The sequence below is a fragment of the Dipodomys ordii genome, unplaced genomic scaffold (genome assembly GCF_000151885.1).
Source record: "Dipodomys ordii isolate 6190 unplaced genomic scaffold, Dord_2.0 Scaffold122, whole genome shotgun sequence".
Lineage (NCBI taxonomy): Eukaryota > Metazoa > Chordata > Mammalia > Rodentia > Heteromyidae > Dipodomys > Dipodomys ordii.
The window spans coordinates 6,831,458-6,843,899 of NW_012267338.1; the positions used below are offsets into that span (position 1 = coordinate 6,831,458).

General features: G+C 35.9%; 1 protein-coding gene across 2 annotated transcripts in view; it reads right to left on the reverse strand.

Moving 5' to 3' along the window:
- The window catches only part of Unc5c (unc-5 netrin receptor C), a 330,146-nt gene that overhangs the window by 132,064 nt on the left and 185,640 nt on the right, over positions 1 to 12,442 (reverse strand). For both annotated transcript variants that reach the window (XM_013029730.1, XM_013029729.1), the window contains exon 2: positions 100 to 321. In XM_013029730.1, the coding sequence (XP_012885184.1) occupies positions 100 to 321 (222 nt within the window). The remainder of the gene's footprint in view (positions 1 to 99; positions 322 to 12,442) is intronic.

A 12,442-nucleotide genomic window follows, 5' to 3' on the forward strand; every position in this document is an offset into this window, starting at 1 on the left:
GAAGGATATTAACACTGTCTTCAGCTTCACTAATTGAAATAACAGTCGAACAGCAAGCTGGTGTGGCCAGAGAATTCATGAAGATAATCCAGAACTCACCCGAGGATTCGTCTACTCTCTCATCTACTATGTGGTCCTTCTGATGAACCCATTCACTGTTGCACTTGAAGTAGATCTGGGTGGCCGGGCTGGCTTTACAATACAGGTTCACAGGCTTATTCTTCACAATATAAGCCTCTTCTGGCTCGATAAGGAAATGTGGCAGAGGCTCAGGTGGATCCGATGGAAACGTTTCTGGGAGTTCATGGAAAAAGTCATCATCTAGTGAAAAAGAAGAAAGTGGAAAATGGGTAAAACATAAAAATTTGCCTTTGAGTTGCTATTCATTTTAAGTGACTTACATGCCTTTTATATGTAAAGCAATGTACTAGCTCCATTGACTATGTGCTAGCTATCACAGCCAGATTATAATTGTCATTTCTACATAAGACAAAACTTAACTTCAGGGAGAACAAATAAGTAAGTTGCCCTGCAAACAGGAAAAACAGACTGGAATGCAGATCTCTCTCACTCATAAACTGACATTCCCAATATATGTCTGCACTTCCCAATATACCTTGTTCTTGTTGAGCACTGAACCAAACAGTGAATTCACAAGAGGAAGGTATTTAAGGTTAAGCACTAAAATGTAGATAATATCAAGTAAGTCAACAGTAGAGCCCTAGTAAAAGATGGACAGAAATCTAAAAGTGATGTGTGAACTGATTTTAAAATTATACTGGGGGTGTTAATATGGCTTGGTATGCCTAATTAAACCTATTAGAACATTACTGAGTGAAAAGGTCTCGATTTTATTGCACTCAAAATTATCAGACATTGATCCCAACCTAATATTTTCACAAGTAAATAAAAAAAACACTTGAGATTCTTATACACTTGAGGGAATTTTATTTATTTATTGACTTGATTCTATATAATTTCATTGGTTAAAACTACCATGTCAACAGAAAAAAATATATATATATTAAGTGAAGTAAGTTAGGGTCAAAGAGACAAAGGGCACATTTTTTTCTCATACGTGGATGTTAGCTCTAAATGATAAACGCCCATATTCAAAATGCCCAAGAATATTGACTGAAGTATTATATTGAAAAGGGACAATTCCAATTGTGTCATTCCTTTGAATTTACAGTGCAACAAAATGAATATGAGAAAGCTGAAACATGTTTTTTCAGAGGGGAGAGAAGTCAAGGAGAGGGTGAACAGATGAATGAAGAGAGGAAGGATGAGTAAAAAGTCATAATATTCAATGTACAATTGAGAAAATAGAAGCAGGTAACTTGAGGGTGTGGGTGGAGTTGGGACAGATAGTCGAGGATGATTGAAATGCTGATGATGATCAAGATACATTGTAATCATAAACTAACATGCTGAATTAAAATCCTTGGTACACTATTTAAAGATAAAAGAAAATCAAACTACTAAGTAAAAACTTTTCTTTTTTCTTTTTTTCTTTCCTTTTTTTTTTTTTTTTTACTGGTAGAGGCCAGTTTGGGTGGTAGCCTAGCAACAAAGCTCTAAGTTCCAACACTACTACTACTAAAATTAAAATTTTTTACAGCTCTGTGCTGCTGGCTTACACCTGTAATCCTAGATACTCAGGTGGCTGAGATCTGAAGCTCGAGGTTAGAAGCCAACCTGGACAGAAAAGTCTGAGATTCTTATCTCCCATAAACAACTCAGAAGAAACACAAAAACCCCAAACCAAATCAAAACAACAACAACAACAAAACAAACCAGAAGTGGCGCTGTGGCTCAAGTGGTAGAGTGCTAGCCTTGGGCAAAGGAATCTCAGTGACAGTGCCCAGGCCCTGAGTTCAAGCCCCAGGACCAGTTTAAAAAAATAGTATATCTTTAAAGGTACATGTATGTGCAATATAAAGATGATACCCATACTGTTTATTAAAGTCTGGCTGTTCCCATTTTATTTTGACTCATTCCATTGTTGACTCATTTAGGGAGCTAGCCATTGATAAAGTTGACATCTGCCCATTGAGAAATCTGGCTTGGGGATTTTTTTTCATCCTGGTGCTGGAAGAGCAATCAAGTGGTGATGACACACAGTCTGCCAATCTGTTCTGCAGTCAAACTTGGCTTCTCTTGCACCAGAGACAAAAATCAGCTTTCAAAGCTGCTCCACCACTGTCAGTTCCTGAGGTGGCATGCAAATTTTGATGTTTGCTGCAGCTACCTTTCTTCCTCACTTTACTTCCTTCATTTACTTCCTCCTGGCAAGGCATCACTTCTAGTTTTTCCATTGTTGAACCACAAGGATCCAAACTGTCAGCTTACTAAAGAATAACCTAGTTTCCATCAATTCAGCTTGAGCGGTCAATAGGCACTCAAGACTGCTGAAATAAACCTAGCTCAGAAAGGCACAGACATGAGGAATGATGCTATCGACAGATCCTTCACTACAAAACTGATATCTTGAGGGCCTTCTCCAATCTTTTTTCTGCCAAAGCACTTACTGTTATATGTGAAGATGGAATCAATAAAGCTCCACCAATCAGGACTCAAACTACCGAAAAGGTTAGCTGTTGTGTTTCATCATTACTGTTTGTAAATTCAAACGAGTTGGTAAATGAGTAGTGAATGAACTTCCAAAAATTATATTTATTTAATTCTGCAAAATAAAAACATTTCTTCCTTTCAGCCATGGTTTTAAGTGTATTCAATTTGCTCCTTTTAAAGGAATGGATCCAAGATATCAGATGATTGTTCCTACTTTGCTTTATTCAATAATGTGGCATAAATATTTATATGTTCACATCTTATAGAAAGACTCAGACACTAAAAATCGATTACCTTGCCTTGCCAAACCATACATATCTGTTTATTCTGATTATTTTATTGTGAACTATTGAGGAGAATAATGGAAGATTAGAAAATCATACATACATTTTGAAGATAAAAGGGACTGTGTTTAAATGTAATGATGCTATAATGTATCTAGAAAACATGAAAAAACTGACTTTGCATTTCCTTATTTTTGAGTTTCAGACAAGATGATCATTGTAATAATTAGAAATAAATTTATGTTTTGGTTTGGAGCTTCACCCAACATTGATTTAAAGTGCTTATTAAGACTTCAATGAAACTTATTAAGGAATGATTTGCTACTAGCAACGTTTTCTTTTTGTGATAAATCCAATGTTACCTTTACACATCATTCCAGCTTCTGCAAAACCCATTTCTTACTTTGCCTCTAGAGAACTGTCTTGTCCAAGAGTAGTATATTAAGCTTACTAATATTTCTTATTAAAAATATGTATGTATACACATATTATAAATTCCACTCTGTGCTCTAGATGAATTTATTTTAGATGTTATAGCATGTCACTCATATTACTCAATTCATGCATTGGAAAAAACAATAAAGAAAATTATTTATGAAAATTAAAGATCTTGAACCAGTAAATATGAAGAGTAAATAATGGTGACAAAATGCAACTGGGCTGCTTATTAGTAAGATAACCAAATGTTCTGAAACTCCTGCCTCTCCCCTTTAAACACTATCTACTCTGAGAACTACAATCAGCCATGGGTATAGGTTAGAGCAACAATTCCCTCCACTATGAAGTTAGTCATGCTACGTGATCCCGATCCTACCTGATTGGTCCAGTAAAACCCTGACTCGGCATTGGCATGATTACTTTTTAAAAATATATTTTAATAGCAGTATTTTAGAAATTGCATTTTAAACAACATTTTATATTAAAATTTTCTTCTCCTAGAGTATGTTTTGAAAACAAAAAAAAAGCAACCCAGAAAATGCATGGGGCCTGGTTTCATGTGATAAGAATTCTGAGACAGGATAGTAGAACGCTGAGCCCAGCTGGGTCCTACCTTTATGTGACAGCTCAAGACATGACACCAAGAAAACCAGTCTACAAATATTAACAGGCTGAATATTCCACTCCGCAGACAGTCACAAGAATGAGACTATATATGTCTTAGTAAGCACTCTCTTGAGAATTTATTTGATGTTCCCTAGTGGATTTTTTTGGTATTGTTTGTTTTTGTGGTAATTAGATATTGTTAGAAGACATGAAATTAAGACCCTGAAACTCAAGCTCTACCCAACTCTCTAAGCAAGTAGATTTGTAATGGTGTGTAAGGTGAAGATGTGTGACTTTATCTGTTGATGGGTCTTCCCTTTGGATAAGCTCCAGTACCCATCTGTAGGCCTGAACCAAAGCCAGGAAATCCTGACATGCCACAGTTAAATCTCTCAGACCATTAACAACTCTTCACTACATAGTGTTCAGAACATTTGAGGTTCTACTTTGACCTGAAAACACATGACAGAACTGAGTTTCTATCATATGATTCATTTTACTACACAAACAAATATTTTTTTCTGATACTATTAGGGTCATATTATAGAACTTGAAGCTTTTAAAGATTCACCCTTTATTCCACAGGGCAGATCGGTGATCACATTCTCTTGTCATTTTATTTCACCCAAGGGGGTAAGGTCAAGGTGATGATAGCACCCTGATTTGTGAGCTATGACTTCATCTGTGAACTTATTTCTGGCACCCTAAACTAATACATATCTCAGTTTGATATTGGCTACATTCCTCTATTTGCCAAAATGATTTGGATAATGAAGTTGCTAACCAAGTCTTTTCCACATAGATTTTTTCCAGATTAACAAAGGGAAATTTCCAAAGTGGCTCTTGTTTTGTACATTGAATTCTATATCCACTTAAGCTATGTATGCCTTTTATGATGTGGTTATCATGTTATTATTCATTTTATTCTCCTTGAGATTTGACTTAATTTTCTACTTTCTACTACTACTCAATAATGACAAACCAACAGTAGCTCCATTTCTATCCTGGTATTAGTAAAGCTCAGTATTTCGATTCCAGTTATCTCACATGGCTTTTTGCTTTTTCATTTATATACAAGAAAGAAAGTGTTATACCATGTATTATTTTTATAGACTTTCATTCTACCTAATTCTTGACAGGAAAATATTATGCTATGAACATCCATCTACGAAGCTTTAGGTTGCTGGTTTTATTGCTATAGATCAAACCTTAATTTTCATCAACTTAATACATATGTTTCTATATTTCTGAATCATAAGACTTAAACTATTATTGCTTATATCATAAAATATAGGACCATTATCTCTTTGTCTGAGACTTGAAGCATATTCTTCTGAAATGGAATTTACTTCCAAATGATTCCAGAGCAATTTAAAATGAATGACTTCAAAGCTAATTTTATGTGCATTTAGCCATCCATCCATCAGAGAGATAATTCATGATATATTACAACAAAAGGCAGCTGGAATTAACTATTTGAATGAAACTCCAGCTTATTTTTAATATTTTGATTAAAATATCCTTTAGAGGACAAAGCCTATGTTCTATATTTCAGGAAACATATTACTGGATTCATCATTTCAAATAAGTACTTGAATATATAATGCCTTAAATATATTGTACGATTTGAATGGTTTCTGACTTTCAAAGAAGAAACTTTATATTTGCTTTTAAAGATAAATTCTTGCCATTTCACTTGGCATCATTTTACACAGTCACAGCTCTTGAGCTATTGTTATCCTCTTCTAGTACTATCCTAGACATAAACTAATTATTGCAAATAAGGGAACTCCAAGATATGGAAACAAGAGGTTTTTTTGTTGTTATTGTTCTTAATGTACTGTGTGAAGTTATAACTTTTTTCTTTTTTCCCCTTTGTTTTATCCCCTGTTGTCACTGTATTTGATTTTGGTACCCCATGTCTTATATTTATGTTTATCTGATTTGGGGAAGGAAAGGGGAACAAAAAAAGTAAAAAAAAAATTGCCAAGTCAAGTCTTATGTTATTAATAGAGATATAAGTTAACATCCTATTTGACATGCAGCTACATCTGACAGAGAGATATTTCATTCTTCCCAGGTTAATCTTTCTCTCTCTATCATATAGTTAGACAGTGTTGTTGGAAGAGATGTTCAAAACATGTTAATCTGCCTCTTCAAATAACATAATAAATGTAATATTAGAAAGATGGTGAATATATTTCTGCTTAACAGGGTAGCTAAAAAAATACTGAATGATCAGGAGTTGAGAAAAGTATACACAGATAGAGGTTCAAGTATAGATTTATGTCACAGTTGAGAAATTGTCCATCTAAACATCAACTAAACTTCTTCCAAAAGAGCTATTTCACTTCTGAGAAACCACATGGTAGACAAAATGATACCAAAATGTGCATACATGTACAAAGAGGTACATTGTCTCATCATTTATTAAAATAACACATGATCTGCTACAACCACAGTCAACTAAAATTATGGGAATGAGACTGTGGAGAATTCCTTTTCAATTGAAGAATGGTTAAATAATTTTTGTAGCAATCAAGCAAGGTTAAAAAGTTTGGCCAATAGAGATAGAGAGACAGGGATAGAGACAGAGAGAGACAGAAGGAGAGATTTGAAGTATGGAAGACCCTTGCAAAGGTTTGAACACTCAATGTTCTTACCGAGTCACATAACACAGGCTCGTTTCTTTGATTTTTCTAACAAGCTTCTTTATGTATAAGTAGAAATTTTCAAGGATGACAAAAACACTAAAGTAAAGTGCCAGTTTGACATGTTTCCCTAAGAGAATTGAAAAAAGAAAATCTAGGTAGCTAGGAAGTTAATTGCAGAGTTTGATTCAATAATTATTACCTACACTAATTGAAAGAACAAAAGAGTTCAGGATTATGTGAAATTGTACACAATTCAAAAAAATTAATAGTTTACTAGGAAAGGGTTTTTGGTAAACTGAGTATAAGTAAGCCTGGGGTCTAACAATTACAGGCTTGTTTCTTTCTCAGAGAGCTGTGACAGTTAATTTTATGTGTTAACTTGGTCATGCTATAGTTCCCAGGTTCTGAACCAGATGTGAGTCTAGGCATTGCCGTGAAGTTATTTGTGGACATGGTTAAGTCCACAATTAGTGATATTGAGTAACGGATATTATCCTAGCTAATCTGCTTGTGCCTCATTCTATCAGTCGAAAGGCCTTAGAAGCAGAAAGAAAGTTCCTCTGAGCAACTCCTCCACTGGCCTCTGTTGAATAGCTGGGCCCTGCAACTTGGGCTAAGCTGCCAGCATCGGCCTCTGACCCCCGTTACAAACTCTCCTAATCCTTCAGATACCAGTTTAAACATCCCTTTCTCTGGCCTCTTCTGGACATAAATGCTGCTACCATTTTCCATTGTTCAATGTTCATTCTTGCTCAAGTTCATTCCCTATCAGATGGCAAGTTCAGAAGGGGGCGATAGTATTTATCTTGTTCAATTCCACATAGCCAATGTCTAGTCTAGTGCCTGGCATAGATTTCAAAGTCTTTCTACTTAAATTTATATTGTTATCCCTTCAATCAGCAGGGATCATAGAATAAGATAAACTTGCACAGGAATGATCCAAGCAACTGGAATTATGAATCTTAGAAGAGATTCTTGTGCAAAGCACAACAACAATACACATATTAAGGGATGTATGCTCTGTTTTTATTTTTAAAAATGTATGGTTCTTAACTATACGTTTCCTTTATGTAAATTGTATTGTTACCTAGCATGAAACTGAGCTCTGGCATGGACTGAGTGTATTCTCACGGTAAACAAATTTGAGCCTAAAACAAAGTGAGTACGGAATGGAACACTGCATCTGATGACAGTGCTCTCCAGCTCTTCGCCTCATTTGCCATTTGACTTCATTGCTTCAGTCCTCCTCTAGGAAATCTTCCCCTCTCTTGGGGACTGTGTATAATCGCTGTATTACTTCCTCTCCCAGGTCTCCAACCTACCTAAAGTTTCTCCTTCACTGTGTCCTTCAGGCATTTCACCACCACAGTGATTTCCATTATCAGATCATGTCACACACAACCTTCCACCCCATCCCTCTGCTCCTTAAAACACTCCCATTCCTTTGCGTTGCCAGAGAATGAAATCAGACTCTTCAGTCAAGGCCAAGAAAGACCTGCTTTATCTGATGGCTGTCGCCCACAGATGTCTGGAGTCCAGGCATATGCTTTAGTCAGCATGCTTGAGACAGACACCCTGGCATTTGTACCTTTCTCCACACCACATTCGTTTCCATCCTTGGGCATCTTCATTTGCCCTTCACCAGCCTAGGAAGGACAACTCATTCTTACTTGTGCACTCCTTTTCAGCTTCAAATTTCTCTTAGAAGAAAAGGAGATTCTCTATCACTCCATCTTAAATATATACCTTCATTCAAGAATACTTTGTCTAATAGGTCTCTTTTTAATCACCTGTCACTATCTCAAGTCAGCCTGTTTACTAAGTTGATTATTTATTTTCCCCTCCCACAAATCTGTGAACTTCCTGGGACCGGACTTTATCTATTTCATTCTGTCCCAGATCCTCAGCTTCAACATCCGATGGACTCATCTGTCCCCAACTTACTTTACTTTTTAATTCAGCCCCCAATTTCTAAGATCGTCTTCACAGTCAAGACTGGTTAGGTATCATTTTTATGCAAATTATTTCAACAGCCTTCATGCAAATGTGACTTGCCCTAGATATTCCTACATTACTTCCTTCAAATAATGCCTGTGTCAAGTTGGATTTTTGTCACTGATACAAAATGTATGAGAGAAGCAATTTTAAAAAAAAGGAAGTCCTCTTTTGGCTCATCATTTTAGCGCTTTTAGTTCATTGTCACTTGACTCATCACAATGGACCTAAGGCAAGGCCCAGTATCATGGTGGGTAGTTTGTGATACAAGAAAGAAGCAGGAAGCCAGGAAGAAGAGAGAAGTAGAGAGGATGGACCAGGAATAACATAAGTGTAAGCCCCAAGGATTCATTCCTTTCACCTGCTTCCCACTTCCTATACTTCCATCTTTTCCCCCTAACAAAGCAAATTATGAACTACCAATGGACTAATTTATTGATGAGGTCAGAGTTTTCTTGTTCCCTTTCTCAAAGCCCTACCTCTGAACATGGCTACCTTAGGGGCTTAGCCTTCAACACACAAGCTTTGGAGACCTTTCCAAATGCAAACCATCACAAGACAATAACACTAGAATGTGTATTCCCAACTATAGATGGAACCACACATGGCAGCAAATCCTGTTGGAAACTTTTCAGCATTGCCAATAATCTGTCCCCAAACTGAGTTCATTTCCAGCTTATTTACCACCACTATCAAAGCCAACTGAGATGATTCTGTATTCTAAAGTAGCTTTTTAATTTTTCCCACTTCCACAATTTATTCTGAATGTAATGCATTATTCCAAACTGACTGGTGGACGCCTATCTCAATTCTATTCAAAACTATTTTTAATCAATCTTGGCTGTTCAACTATAAAAATCAACTAAAATACAATTTGAGAGCCTCAATCATTCTTAAATCAAGCCAGAACTATTATACCCCTAAGAGGCACTAAAACTTTGTCTCATTGAAGTGAACATATTTAAAATTGATGACTTGCTTCAAGAACTACGAAGAACATTAACTACATTATCTACACAGATTATATCACCAGTCAAAAATCTTTGAATATCATCTCCTTTTGTATCTACCTCTTTCAAAAATGTACATATATTTTTAACTGTCATGAAAATCAACTATATTCAAAATGACAAAAGAAGTTAAAGTATCCTTACTGAGCTTTGAGAGAGTTCAACAACATGCAAACTCTTAGTCATGAAAGAACTTGTGTGCATACATGCATTTATGTTTGATTGTGTGTGTGTGTGTGTGTGTGTGTGCGCGCACGCACATGTTTAAAATGATACTCAGAATTCACAGGAAGATAAGCTGATTATTAAATATGGGAGTGCTAGAAAAGTGAAGTTAATAGAAACCACTAAATTAAGAATAAGAAATCTATAAAATTGAAAAATATGAAAAGAAAATGATAATATACTTAAAATATGAATATATAATTTATGTGACATAATTTACTTTCTTAAAGACACCAAAATAATTAGCAGCAAAAAGACCACATGAGTTAAAAATTTATCTTAAACTATGTAACTATTAGAAGCCCTAGTCATAAATATATTACAAAGCCTATTTAATGACTTTGGAGAGCATTAGTTTCTTTCAGTTTGGTGAGGTGGATTAATAATAATCCACATAAGAGACACTGTATTCCACAAATCCATATTAAATTTTGTAAGAAAGATCAGGTACGCTGGCACATACCTATAAATTTTAGCCATGAGGGAGGTGGAGACTGGTTCAGAGACCAACTTCAGGCAAAAGTGTGAAAGAATTTACCTCAGAAAACAAGTTGGGTTGGTGGTTCACACCTGAAATCCCTGCTGTACAGGAAGCAGAGTTAGGAAAATCATGTTCTGAGGACAGCCTTAGATTACAGTGCAAGAATCTATTTAAAAAGTGAAGCATACAGGGCAGGAGACACGGCTCAAGTGGTACAGTGCTTGCCTTGTTAAGCATAAGGCCCTGAGTACCCCAGTATTACCTGACATCAATATATATATGTTCATAAACAAAGACTTTCTTAATTGTGGAATCTTAGACTTTTTGTAGAATTCTCCCAAACTAGAAATAAAAGGAGTGTATTTCGCTCTTTCTTCTCCCTTACTTCCAACATAAAAGCAATTAAAAAGTGATCCTCACTGAATGACCTACATAATTCCTTCTTTCTTTGTGTCTGGTTATATTGATTATTCCATTACCACTTTTGTCAGAACATTTTCAATGACTCATAACATTGTCCTATGCCTCCTATGTAAACAGAAGACTTGTCTATTTTTCCTCTGTTCTAAGTCTGGTAGTTTCTTACTTCCTATAAGGAAAAAAAAAATCCAAGCTTGTCATCAGGGTACGAAAAGACTTCTGCTATCTGAAAGTTGTATATCATTCTACCCTAATCCTATCTGAAAGTTGTATATCATTCTACCCTAATCCTAGTTTATAATCCACAAAAAGTTAATTTGCTCTGTCCTCCATTTTGAGCTACACGATGAAAAATGTATTTTATAGTATCTTTTCTTATTGAACTTATAATACCAGTATATTTTAGTAGCCACAATCCACAATAAAAAGGCCAGCATGTGTGTGTGCAAATGTATATGAGAATGTATGTGGATGCACTTGTAACACTTAAGGAAGCTCCTCTTCACAGTAAATTCTCCACCTCTCCAGATCTATCATTTCTAGGTAAGCCACTGTTATCACCAACCTACTATGTGTCAACTACAGTGTTCCATAAACTCCAACATCATCCAGTGTTGGAAAGATAATAGTGCTACTCCTTTATGGGACTAGTCTCATGATATGCAAATTTCTGCAGCTGTTTTCTAATAAAAATAAACAAACATCCCAAACCCTTAGTGATGTCATTGTTATCACGGGGCTTAAGAAGCTGATTTGGGACTCTACGTATGCCTTATAGTTTAAACTCATCCTTTCGTGGTAGCAGAGGAAAGAAGTTACAGTTTATGGCTCTACACGGAAAGGATTAATTTTGCAAGGCAATTGATGACGCAACAATAGCTCCACATCTTTGTCCTTCTTGATGGAGCAAATGACATTGTTCTGTAATGTATCGTTTTGAGGGATAATGTATCCAGTACATTGAAAAGGTTGGCCAGGGTATGGATGACCTGTAGCAAGGGGCAAGGTGGTTAATGTTTCACATTTTCACCTGCCCTGCCACTGGAAATCATGATGTCTGACACTGGGTCACAAAATTATAAAAGCTTCCAGCAGTAACGCTTCCCTTCTCCACGTGAGGTCTCATTCTCCTTGACACCTCGCCCCTGCAAGCCCTTGGGGCTCCTGGCCTTTCCTCCCTCCTTTTAACCCCCATAACTAATTAAATCTGGACAAGTCTTTGGTGAAAATAGTTTCCTTCAAAGTTTCCATTTGAAGTTTCCCTGTAGGCATTCTTTGTCATTTTAACCCAGCCTGCTATCTTTACATGAAGTTGAAAGAGGTGAGCTATTTTTGAAAGGTTTAAAGAAAAAAAAAATCTTTCAAGGCCTAAATCTACCTTGATGCTTCAGATGAGGACTGTATTTTGAAATATGACAGATGCTTCAACAGCCATGAAATTGTTATTTCTAGAAGTTTATGGATAAACAAAAAAGTCTCCTACCGTTGAATTTAAAGATTTACTATTTGGAGGCAGTTTTATTTGTGGTCTCATTAAGTTCTAGATCAAAACATGAAAAAGATGAGTTTATCCCCAGTAAGTTTGTTTAAGGAATCATATTGGAACCTCTGGTTCAGCAGAGATTTTTTTTTTTATCTTGCCATTTATTTAGAAGAAAATAAAACTGAAGGCTGAAGGCAAGAAGGAACGAATACTTGGGAAATGGTGAATCTTAAATATTTTCTTTGTTGAGATACAATGAAAACTTGCTAAGC